Source organism: Chelonia mydas, chromosome 3 (assembly GCF_015237465.2).
Source record: "Chelonia mydas isolate rCheMyd1 chromosome 3, rCheMyd1.pri.v2, whole genome shotgun sequence".
Taxonomy (NCBI): domain Eukaryota; kingdom Metazoa; phylum Chordata; order Testudines; family Cheloniidae; genus Chelonia; species Chelonia mydas.
In genome coordinates, this window is record NC_057851.1 from 167,571,184 (window position 1) to 167,584,034 (window position 12,851).

Here is a 12,851-nt window from a genome sequence, read left to right on the forward strand (position 1 = left end):
GTAGAGAAGAAGCTTGATAAAGCAAAAAACAGTGATGTGTGTGAGAAAAGCACATTAACACTATTTTTCCTTTATTTTTTGGAAAAAAAACAAAACAAAAGAATGAATACATTTTATGAATATAACTCAAATTTCTGAATATTTCTGCAGAACTTATATCAATAGCCTTGCAAAAACAAACACAAAAACAGCCCCCTCCAACCCTTCAGTGTATTTATTAGTAGTCTTTGATAACTTCTTGCATCTATGGTCTTTGAACATACCTCTTGGCCAACCACACTTTGGCTTTTATACAAGTGATGATGTCAACTAGCCCCTGCTGACGGTCTGAATTAACCCGGTGTTTAGATTCCAAGTAGGACCCCAGCAAGTGAAAAACCTAAATCCAAAAAGAAAAAATGTTGCAGACTGCTGTAAAAATATTTTTTGACTCCTTAGCTCCTAGCTTTCACCCTTCCTCAAAATAACCCTATAGAAGAAAACTGTCACTAGCAAAATGACCCTCTACTGTTCATGCAGAAAAGTGGGTTAGCTTTGGATAATGGCAAGTTACATTTTCAATTTACTTTTCTATTACGTGCACTTTTCACAATACAAAATAAAAAGATAATTATCCCATAATAACCTTATAACTAATGAAATATAGTAAACAACCTAATAACTGATTTCAAGAGCAAAACAATTTAAACATATTTCTTGACACCAGCAGTTTTGCATTCACTCAAAATGAGCCTATCAATCTAGAGGTGGCAGCAAATCCATGCATGCTTATTTTACAAATGGAAATTACTTAGAACTAGTCCCTCTTAATGAGACTTCTATCGTTTCATCAACTTAATCAGAATAAGTATAATCACTTTTTAAATTGTTTTAACCCTTTAGCCTCAAAGAAATAGTATGTGTACTAATGACATTTGTGTAAAACATTCTAGCTTTTATTTGAATCTACAGGTCATACATAAAAACTGTGTAAGAAATTGGTTTCATTTTTGGAGTAATTATTCTAATTAACTGGTTAGTATACTATCGACTGCATGTTTGTTTTACTTGGATTATGAAAAAAGATATAGGCCCCAGTCCTGCCGTGAGATGGGCACAGAGGAATTCCTAGAGCCACCATGCCTGTGCATATCTCATTGCAAGTTCTGGGTCCAATGTTGCAACATTGTTCTGCCTATTAATAGACATGTTCACAGTGTTAAAATGATACTTTTTACTGTATTTCTTTTCTTCGAACGTCAGCTGTTGTAGTCATGTTATTACAGGAGGAAAAAGTGTTGTATATTATCAGCCTCACCAAAACCTGTGATAGTCCCAAACTATCCTTCCTGAAGCCCTCAAAACTTGGACCCTGACTACAGCTGCTGAAGTGAAAAAAAACCCCTGCCCTACTTCCCTATATTTATTGCAGGGCTCTCCTACTTACAGGAAAGCAGAGCTGCAATGCAATCAGTCTTCCCCAATACCACTTCTAGGGAGTTACATACCAACAAACTACAAGAGCTTTCCAGGTTCTCACCACTAACTATTATTTATTGATTAAAAGCCATTGTAAAAAGTTATGCAGTTTTGGAACACACACTAAGGCCATGTCTACACTTACCAGGGGTCGACCGCAGAGCACTCTCTGGTCAACTCCAGTACTCCACCGGAACGAGAGGAGTAAGGTAAGTCGACGGGAGAGTGTCTGTCATTGATGCAGCGTGGTGTAGACACCACAGTAACTCAACCTAAGCTACATGACTTAGGTTGACTTACCCCAGTAGTGTAGACAAGGCCTAAATTATAAACTGTGTAAACTTTAGTTTACAATTATTTTGCAACCATCAAATCTTCTAAATGTTCTTCATTTAAAAAAAATCAACATAGCACAAATGGCAACTTGATGACAAGTGTACAAGATGATCTTGTAGTGAGAAAAGATATTGTCTTAGCTATAAAATGTTGGTCATGGAATGTACACGAGAAATTATCAACCAGAAGAGGATTTATGAAATGCAAAAATCATACTATATAATGACAGGTTTCAGAGTAACAGCCGTGTTAGTCTGTATTCGCAAAAAGAAAAGGAGTACTTGTGGCACCTTAGAGACTAACCAATTTATTTGAGCATAAGCTCTCGTGAGCATCCGATGAAGTGAGCTGTAGCTCACGAAAGCTTATGCTCAAATAAATTGGTTAGTCTCTAAGGTGCCACAATTACTCCTATACTATACAATGTTGTTACTGCAACAAACTGTATACATGTCTGGAATAAGCAAAAAAGGCTAGTGTAATCAACATCCTGAATTGTGATAATGACAATTCATGCAGGACATTCAGACATTTTCCATAAGGTAAGCAATAAATATTGCATCCAGTGTCTATATAATTTTATAGCAATAAAGCAGTAAAACTTTTGTTTCAGAAAATAAGTCACACATGCACAAAATCAGTTTCATATTATAATAAATATTGATAAGGAATCTTGTCACTCGTTATGTCTCCAGGAAACATAGGAGGAATAGATTACATGTTATCTGTAAAATTTAAATGAACATTATTATCTGTTCAATATGTTTTCAGTTCCATACTCTAAACCAGACCACACTTTCTCCCTAGAAAGGATGAAAACATACCATTGAGTCTGTTTCATTCTGGGATTTATTCCTTCAGATCAAATAAATGAACATATATGAGCACAGGAATATTCTGAAAATGGTTTTGGGGACTGAAGTATTATGTCAACAACTAAGGGGTCTGAACATGGAGGCTACGATCAGAACAATATTTTCTGATAATGTTCAGAGCTGAATGATCAATGCAGCCATCTTAAGAATATTCTTTGAACAATTCAAAGAGCTTTTTGTCCAATTTTTCTCTGAAGCTCCTAACAGCTGTTCAACACACCAACTTAAAGAGCAAAAACTTTCTGTCTCGGTCAATTTGTTTCTTCACTTCACCAGGTGGGTACTGTAGATTATAGATTGACAGAGCTGGAAGGGTACCCAGAAGTCAGCTACTACAAGACAGGCCCAACAAAGAAAGTAACAGAAAACCAATAGCTATCACTTACAGCCCCCAACTAAAACCTCTCCAGCGCATCATGAAGGATCTACAACCTATCCTGAAGGACGATCCCTCACTCTCACAGATCTTGGGAAACAAGCTAGTCCTCGCTTACAGACAGCCCCGAACCTGAAGCAAATACTCATCAGCAACTACACACCACACAACAAAAACACTAACCCAGGAACCAAACCCTGGTGCCACCTCTGTCCGCACAGCTATTCAAGGGACACCATCATAGGACCTAACCACATCAGCCACACCATCAGGGGCTCATTCACCTGCGCATCTACCAAAATGATATATGCCATCATGTGCCAACAATGCCCCTCTGCCATGTACACTGGCCAAACTGGACAGTTTCTAGGCAAAAGAATAAATGGACACAAATCTGACATCAGGAATTATGTCAAGTATCAGGGGGTAGCCGTGTTAGTTTGTATCCACAAAAACAACAGGGAGTCCGGTGGCACCTTAAAGACTAATATATTTATTTGGGCATAAGCTTTCGTGGGTAAAAAACCCACTTCTTCAGACGCATGGAGTGAAAATTACAGAAGCAGGCATTATTATACTGACATATGAAGAGAAGGGAGTTACCTCACAAGCGGAGAACCAGTGTTGACAGGCCCAATTTGATCAGGGTGGATGTAGTCCACTCCCAATAATTGATGAGGGGGTGTCAATTCCAGGAGAGGCAAAGCTGCTTTTGCAGTGAACCAGCCACTCCTGGTCCCTATTCAAGCCCAAACTGAGGGTGTTAAATTTGCAAATGAATTTTAGTTCTGCAGTTTCTCTTTGAAGTCTGTTTCTGAAGTTTTTTTCTCCAAGTATAGCTACTTTTAAATCTGTTATACAATGTCCAGGAAGATTGAAGTGTTCTCCTACTGGCTTTTGTATGTTACCATTCCTGATGTCCGATTTGTGTCCATTTATTCTTTTACATAGAAACTGTCTAGTTTGGCCAATGTACATGGAAGAGGGGCATTGCTGGCACATGATGGCATATATAACGTTAGTAGACGTGCAGGTGAATGAGTCCCTGATGTTGTGATTGATATGGTTGGATCCTCTGATGATGTCGCTAGAGTAGATATGGGGACAGAGTAGGCAATGAGGTTTGCAACAAGGGATTGGTTCCTGGGTTAGCGTTTCTGTGGTGTGGTGTGTAGTTGCTGGTGAATATTTGCTTCAGGTTCGGGGCTGTCTGTAAGCGAGGACTGGCCTGCCTCCCAAGGTCTGTGAGAGTGAGGGATCGTTTTCCAGGATAGGTTGTAGATCCTTGATGATGTGCTGGAGAGGTTTTAGCTGGGGGCTGTATGTGATGGCCAGTGGTGTTCTATTATTTTCCTTGTTGGGCCTGTCCTGTAGAAGGTGACTTCTTGGTACCCATCTCACTCTGCCAATCCATTTTCTCACTTCCCCAGGTGGGTATTGTAGTTTTAAGAATGCTTGATAAAGATCTTGTAGGTGTTTGTCTCTTAGGGATTGGAACAAATTCGGTTGTATCTTAGGGCTTTGCTGTAGACAATGGATCGTGTGATGTGTCCTGGGTGGAAGCTGGAGGCATGTAGGTAAGTATAGTGGTCAGTAGGTTTCCGGTATAGGGTGCTGTTTATGTGACAATCACTTATTTCCACTGTAGTGTCCAGGAAATGGATCTCTTGTGTGGGTTTCTTTACCCATGAAAGCTTATGCCCAAATAAATCTGTTAGTCTTTAAGGTGCCACCGGACTCCCATCAGGAATTATCACATTCAAAAACCAGTAGGAGAACACTTCAATCTCCCTGGTCATTCAATAACAGACTTAAAAATGGCAATTCTTCAGCAAAAAAACTTCAAAAACAGACTCCAACAAGACACTGAAGAACTGGAATTAATTTGCAAACTGGACACCATCCAAGTAGGCCTGAATAAAGACTGGGAGCGGATGGGTCATTACAAAAACTAAATTTCCCCATACTAATTTCCCCCTACTGTTACTCACACCTTTTTGTCAACAGTTTGAAATGGGCCACCCTCATTACAACTACAAAAGAAATGTTTCCTCCCTTGGTATTCTACTGTTAATTGAATTATCTCATTAGCACTGACCCCCACACTGGTAAGGCAACTCCCATCATTTCATGTATTGCGTATATATACCTGCTACTGTATTTTCCACTCTATGCATCTGATGAAGTGGGTTTTAGTCCACGAAAGCTTGTGCCCAAATAAATTTGTTAGTCTCTAAGGTGCCACAAGGACTCCTTGTTGTTTTTATAGAAGTGTATCACCTCAAATATTCCTAACCAAAGAAGTCATCTCTTCCATTCTGGGCTTCACTGCCTTTTGGGCATATGCTGTCATACCAAATTTTGGATTTCATACGAAAACAAACAAAAAATAAACATATTTGAACAATGATGCAAAGTGGGAACTCCATTTAAATATACATTTTATATACATACTTTTTTTCTTAAATGCAAGGTTGCAAAACAGCAGCGAGTAAGAAAAGTTACTACCAGGAGCGATGTTGAAGAGGGGATAAGGTCAACTGGCCCGTAGGTGTGGGAATTTAGTGCAGATGATAGAGGGCATTGACTGCATGTGTATGAAAACTGGCACCAATTGCATGCTTGGGGGATCTGTCCAGCCCCATAGTGCTCAGGTGTACTATAAAAAAACATAGGACCAGCATTAGGAGTGTTTCCTTTACAAACTCCTGTGACCAAAGACTTTATGTCCATAGCCCTGTGATTAAATTCCTACCATTCCCTATCTTCTTGGTAGGTGGATGAACCTACAACCATTAGGGTGACCAGATTTCCAAATTACACATGGTGCAGGGGATAAGCCTGCAGGAGACGGGAGGTTAGGGAGTTTTGTGCAGGAGTGTGGTTTTGGCAGCAGCAGCAGGAAGTACATGAAGCCAGTCCTTCCCTCTCCCCCTTCCTTTTTCCATGCCACCCTCTAAATTAGATTCTACTTGGGTGGTTGGTCTGGCTTAAGGACTTTTGCAGAAGGGGCTCACTGGCTTGGTGGAAAGGGGTGGGCAAAGTGGCAACCTATAATAGCCCTTGTGGACACATGATCCTTGAGGTGTCAGCTTTCTGTCAAATTCACCAACTGCGCTGGCTGACAGCTCCTTCAGTTCACGGTAGTTCACAAATAATGGAAGAAAACAGGTACAAAATGTGCTTTAAAAAAATACTCCCAAAACCAGGGTCCCAGTCAAAGGGCTTGTCCACAGGAACATTTATTTCCCTACAAGCTGGAGCGAGTCTGTATGGACACTGCTAATGAGCACTAACAGTTCCTCAGCGTGCTTTGATCTCGTTTCAAAGCAGGTTTCAGAGTAACAGCCGTGTTAGTCTGTATTCGCAAAAAGAAAAGGAGTACTTGTGGCACCTTAGAGACTAACCAATTTATTTGAGCATGAGCTTTCGTGAGCTACAACTCACTTCATCGGATGCATACTGTGGAAACTGCAGAAGACATTATATATACACAGAGACCATGAAACAATACCTCCTCCCACCCCACTCTCCTGCTGGTAATAGCTTATCTAAAGTGATCATCAAGTTGGGCCATTTCCAGCACAAATCCAGGTTTTCTCAGGAGAGTGAGTTTGTGTGGGGGGGGGCGGCGGAGGGTGAGAAAACCTGGATTTGTGCTGGAAATGGCCCAACTTGATGATCACTTTAGATAAGCTATTACCAGCAGGAGACTGGGGTGGGAGGAGGTATTGTTTCATGGTCTCTGTGTATATATAATGTCTTCTGCAGTTTCCACAGTATGCATCCAATGAAGTGAGCTGTAGCTCACGAAAGCTCATGCTCAAATAAATTGGTTAGTCTCTAAGGTGCCACAAGTACTCCTTTTCTTGTTTCAAAGCAGAGACGATCAAAGCACACTGAGGAACCATTAATGCTCACCAGCTGAATCCGCACAGACACTCTGGCTATATCTAAGCACTACAGTGCACTGCTACAGTGCTTCTGGTGAAGACACTTTAAGCCAATAGGAGAGAGTTCTCCCCATGGCTTAATTACTCCACTTCGATGAGAGGCGACAGCTATGTCAGAGGGAGAAGCTCTCCTGCTGACATAGCGCTGTCTACACCGGCCCTTAGGTTGGTATAACTTACATCGCTCAGAGGTTTGGATTATTCACACCCCTGAGCGACGTAAGTAAGTTCTAGTGTAGTCAAGGTCTTAGACTGTCTGCACTTACAGCAGTTAGGATTGCCAACTTTCTAATCGCACAAAACTGAAGCCTGCAACCACTCAATCCATTCCCCTTCCTTCTGTCGCTGGCTCTCGCCCACCCTCACTCACTTGCTCATTTTCACCAGGCTGGGCAGGGGCTTGGTGTGTGGGAGGGGGTGTGAGCTCCGGGGTGGGGCCAGAAATGAGAGGTTCAGAGTGTGGGGGCAGGGGCTCTGGGCTGGGTCGGGGTTGGGGTAGGGCCAGGGATGAGGAGTTTGGGGTCCAGGCTGGGGGGTGGAGCCGAGGGTTTCAGAGTGTGGGAGGGGGCTCCGGACAGAGGCAGAGGGTTTGGGCGCAGGGGGAGTGCAGGCTCCAGGACGGAGTTGTGCACCCCTATGTGTCCAGAAAACATGCATTTGTGTATGCAAAATGGGTATTTTGATCTGCTAGTGACTGTAAGTACCTATTTTCATGTACAAATACTTGTGTTTCACATGAATAGTTCTGAAAATTTTGCCATTCATTGCTTATTTTAATATTTTTCCCAAACAAATATTAACTGAGTATTAAACATCCAGTTATTTGTATTCCTAAATTCTCTCTGTGCTGCCTCTAACACTGTCAGGTTTCCCAAACTACAAATAGCAGCCACCTGGCACCACCCACTGTATTATAAATTCCCACTTTCATACCATTCACACACACAGGCTTTCATCATGTGTTGTGGAGTGAAGAATGGAAACCTGATTAGGTCACAGAATTTGAGACCTGATAATCAAAAAGTCCAATGCACTTCACAAATGCTGAATTTTCTTCCTTTATAACTTTTCTGTATACATTGCTTCATATCACCAAGCCTAATCCTTTGAGTGGGAAGACTATACTGACCTTTGCTTCCTTTAGAGATCCATTATGCTACTACTGAATTACCGACAGATGTCACTGTTGAGTAACACAAGGTTCTATCTTTTGTGGTCTCAAAGAACGATAGACCAAGTCATTTTTTCCTGCATTTCTTCGACCCCACTAAGATACCATCACAATAATGAAACATTGAATATAAAAGAAATCAAAAAAGACATTCATGTACTTTGATTCATTAGAGGTACAAAGGTCTGAGACATTTGCTTTTTAAAGATCTTTTTTTCCTGCTTGATTTTTTGCAGTAGAAATCCAGGTCTTGTCTATGCTGTTTTTCCTGGAAGGCAGAAGAACTCTTAGGACTAGGACAGAGAAAGTACCAAGACACTGATACCTGAAATTTAAGAAGTGAATTAATTTTTATTCAGGCTATTTAAAGTTTTGCTTCTGTTGATGCCCGTTTAACTCAAGCACGTGACCAACACCCAAAGGAAAAGCTCTTGCCCCATTTTCTGACTCCACAAGGAGACTTCCAACACAAAACAGAGAAAGCAAGATTTCATTCGTGATATTCCCAATATATATCCAACAAACCAGAATCGGAAATTTTTTTAGACTTTGCTCAAAAAACCAAACGAATAAACCTCAGTTAAGCCTTATCTATACATCATTGAAAAATAAAAAAAGGACACAAACCTAATTCTTTACCTTTACACATCAGCTTTAAGAACTATGATATTATGCTAACCCCCATATCTTTAAAAAGTTGAATGGATTCACCACTGGATTATACTTGTGTTGAGTTACATCAGTATAGCACTGAAGCATCACAAAAGTGGATCAGGTCTGTATAAAACAGACAAAAAAACTGATGAGTGTTGATGGGTTTGTTTAATAAAATGTTAGCTACTTTTTGATCCCAAGATATATTTGTTGTGTTGCTGCATTGGCAGGCTAATCAATTCTCTACACACACAGTACTGCAAATGCAACATAACTCTCTAGCAGCTGCAAAGTTAAACTATTGTGTCACATTCTCTCTTTTTGAAAAAGAAACAAATTGACATTTTGTAATGCCAGTGTTAATCTTACAGAAGAAATTGTGGTTTTCGGATGTTCACAATAAATTTTGTTGTTTAACAGCAGGCACAAATGCTGAGAGAGCATGTTTTTGTTTAAAGAAAAAAAGGATATTGATGATATTGTCCAACTTTAACATGTAGCCACACACAAAGTCCCTTTTTAATGCATAATTTTTCAACAACACTTTTGCAAGTGATATAATTACACATTCTTCAGTGAAATATCAAGGTTAGACTTTTCTCCCCTCAAGCTGACCTAAAGCCATAAAAACTTCTACTTGCATACCCTTAGCTGTGTTTGTATGAATTAAGTATACAGTATAAATATTCACATTCCTGACTCTAAGGCTGAAACAATACTCTGACTGTTCTGCTCAGTGACTCTTGAAAAAAAGCAAACTGACATCACCCTATACTGTACATTCTCGGCATAGATCATTTATTTAACTCCGTGAAAAAAAACAGATGTTTCACCAGCTGAAATAAAACACTGTATAAATACCAAGCTCGGAAAAATGTGGCGCTGACTAAACTGTGGGGGTTGAAGCAACAAGAAGAGGAAAAAAAGGTGTTTGCAAAATGGCAGCAGTACAAAGACTGCACTTAGCCAAAGATGACAGCGTTGGAACGGGTCAGTCTCAATCTGTTGCCTGAAAATAAGAGAACACATTCAGTTCTGTGAATGGACAACTCGAACAGAGAGATTTGGGTTTTTATCTGGTAAAATACTACATTTTACCATATAATAAATGTCACAGTGTTAAAGTTTCTCTCAAAAAAGCCTTATTTTGATCATTCTATCAGACTGGGAAAATGGAAATTGGCAAAATGGCACAATAGCAAAAGTGCCTTTTCTTAGGCCTGGTCTACACTGGGGGGGGGAAGAGAAGAGGGGTGCAGGGGGAGGATGGGGATAACGTAGCTGAAGTCGACGTACTTAGATCTATTTACCGCGGTGTCTTCACTGCAGTAAGTCAACGGCTGATGCTCTCCCGTGGACTCCGCCTGCGCCTCTCGCCCTGGTGGAGTACGAGAGTCAACGGGTGAGCGCTTGGCGGTCGATTTATCGCGTCTAGACGAGATGGGATAAATCGACCCCGGCTGGATCGATCACTGCCCGTCGATCCAGCAGGTAATGTAGACAAGCCTACATTCATGTTTACAAAGAAAACGAACGTTATCTGCTTTGCTCCAGACAAAAACTGGATTTAAGAAAATTCTCCTTTCCAATAAGATGGAAGTCAGAAGCAAAAGAAATATACCCATTACAAGAATAATGGTGTAAAAAGTTAAAAAGGAATTTAGGAACAATTTCTTTCTATTTTGTGTTACAAATAGGCTACTACAAGCAACAGAAGCAATTATTATTTAACATACATAATGTGGCAGCACTGAAAAACTCCAACACACTGTACTAGAAAATGTATAAATCTAATAATGATATAATATACAGTAAAAGCTGTTTTATCTGGCATGTTGGAGGAATGGGGGGTGCTGGTAAGTGAAAAATGACAGTTAACTAAGAGGGAGAGAGTTTGGGTGAAGGAGGGGGTCTGAGGCGTGGGCTTTGGAAGGGAGTTTGGGTTTGTCGGATCTGGGGGCTGCTCACCTGGGGCAGCTTTCCGCAAGCGGCGACCTGTCCCAGCTGCTCCTAAGCAGAGGCACGGCAGGCGGCTCTGTGTGCTGCCTCTCCCTGCAGACACCGCCCCCGCAGTTCCTATTGGCCGTGGTTCCTAGGCAATGGCAGCTGCGTTGCTAGTGCTAGTGCTCGTGGCGGGGGTAGTGCGCAGAGCCACCTGCCACACCTCTGCCAAGGAGCAGCTGGGACAGGTCGCCACTTGCAGGGAGCCACCCGAAGTGAGCAGTCCCCAGATCTGGCACCCCGAGCCCCCTCGCGCACCCAAACTCCCTCCCAGAGCCTGCACGCCATAACCCCTCCCACGCCCCAACCCCCTTTTGGCCCTGTGCCAACCAGACTATAAACTGGAATTTGGCCTCATTAGCACTACAAAAGTGATTTCCACCCCTTCTTGTCAACTGTTGAGAATAGCCCACTTCCACCTTAATTGAATTGGCTCATTAGCCAATTGGCTCGTTACAGTGTTATAATTAAGAAAGTGGAAATCTACTTTTGGATATCTCAGGGATCCATTTATATGCTGAAAGATGACTGAAGACTTGATTTCTCTTGTAGGGGGAAATTAAATGTTTTTATTCATGTTCCTGTTTAAATATCAAAACATTGGAGAAATGAAGAACACTAAAATATTTAAGTATGGCAAAAGAATAGAAAAGAACAGCTTGGGTGGGAAGAAGAGATGGGGCAAGGGTTCAAGGTACCAAGCAAAAAGGCCCCATCCTCTTTATCATTATATCGTATAGTGCATAGCTATATATATTAATGCCCTCAGAAGTTTAACTAGTATTGGTGAAGTACACATCTTGACCTCCATAGCTAATAAGCTCCATCCATACTTTGAAAATCCTTCCTTTTGCCATGTTAGGTTCACCACCTTTTCTGGTTAAGAACATAAGAATGGCCATACTGGCCCAGACCAAAAGGTCCATCTAGCCCAGTATCCTGTCTTCCGACAGTGGCCAATGCCAGGTGCCCCAGAGGGAATGAACAGAACAGATAATCATCAAATGATCCATCTCCTGTCGCCTATTCCCAGCTTCTGGCAAACAGAGGCTAGAGACACCATCCCTGCCCATCCATTTAAAGAAGTTATTATTATTTTTCAGACACACTGATCATAATACTCAACAAATTTATGAAGTTATATATTATTGCTGGTTGTATGCAATCTAATATCCCCAAACACTGATAATTTTGTCTGTTTGTTAAATCAGGAGCACATCCCTCCTGAATACACTGCACCAAGTTAATGCCTAGTTTAAGCAGGCAAATGCCAATGGAATTGCCCTCACGTACACTCGGTCTGAATTTGGACCATTAAGTGACTAGCAGCAGTGTAACACTTTATGATTAGATATTCCTATGTGAGGAGCATGCATAAATACCAACAGGATGATTTATGTTAACAAAAATTAAATTAGCATTTTTGGCATGAGCGTAAAACCTTTCACACAAAAGAGATGTAGTTTAAACCACACAGCCAATTAATAAGGACATTTGAGAAAAAGTTATAAAAACTATGGTAATGGATCATTCATGTTTCCAACAAGCAGGGAGAACTGGAGGTCCTGGTGATGTCAAGGAATTATGACGTGATTGGAATAACAGAGACTTGGTGGGATAACTCACATGTCATGGATGGATATAAACTGTTCAGGAAGGACAGGCAGGGCAGAAAAGGTGGGGGAGTTGCACTGTATGTAAGGGAGCGGTATGACTGCTCAGAGCTCCGGTATGAAACTGCAGAAAAACCTGAGTGTCTCTGGATTAAGTTTAGAAGTGTGAGCAACAAGGGTGATGTCGTGGTGGGAGTCTGCTATAGACCACCAGACCAGGGGGATGAGGTGGAAGAGGCTTTCTTCCGGCAACTCGCAGAAGCTACTAGATCGCAGGCCCTGGTTCTCATGGGAGACTTTAATCATCCTGATATCTGCTGGGACAGCACTACAGCGGTGCACAGACAATCCAGGAAGTTTTTGGAAAATGTAGGGGACAATTTCCTGGTGCAAGTGCTGGAGGAGCCAACTAGG

The 12,851-nt window shown here is 41.3% G+C and overlaps 1 protein-coding gene across 9 annotated transcripts in view; it reads right to left on the reverse strand.

The window, feature by feature from the left end:
- Nucleotides 1-12,851, reverse strand: part of THADA (THADA armadillo repeat containing) — a 299,475-nt gene that overhangs the window by 103,134 nt on the left and 183,490 nt on the right. For 8 of the 9 annotated variants that reach the window (XM_037895818.2, XM_037895817.2, XM_037895819.2 and 5 more), the window contains one exon: nucleotides 264-379. In XM_037895818.2, coding sequence (XP_037751746.1) covers nucleotides 264-379 — 116 coding nt within the window. Of the gene's footprint in view, nucleotides 1-262; nucleotides 380-12,851 lie in introns of those variants that run through there. The other variant, XM_037895824.2, reaches the window with a different exon arrangement.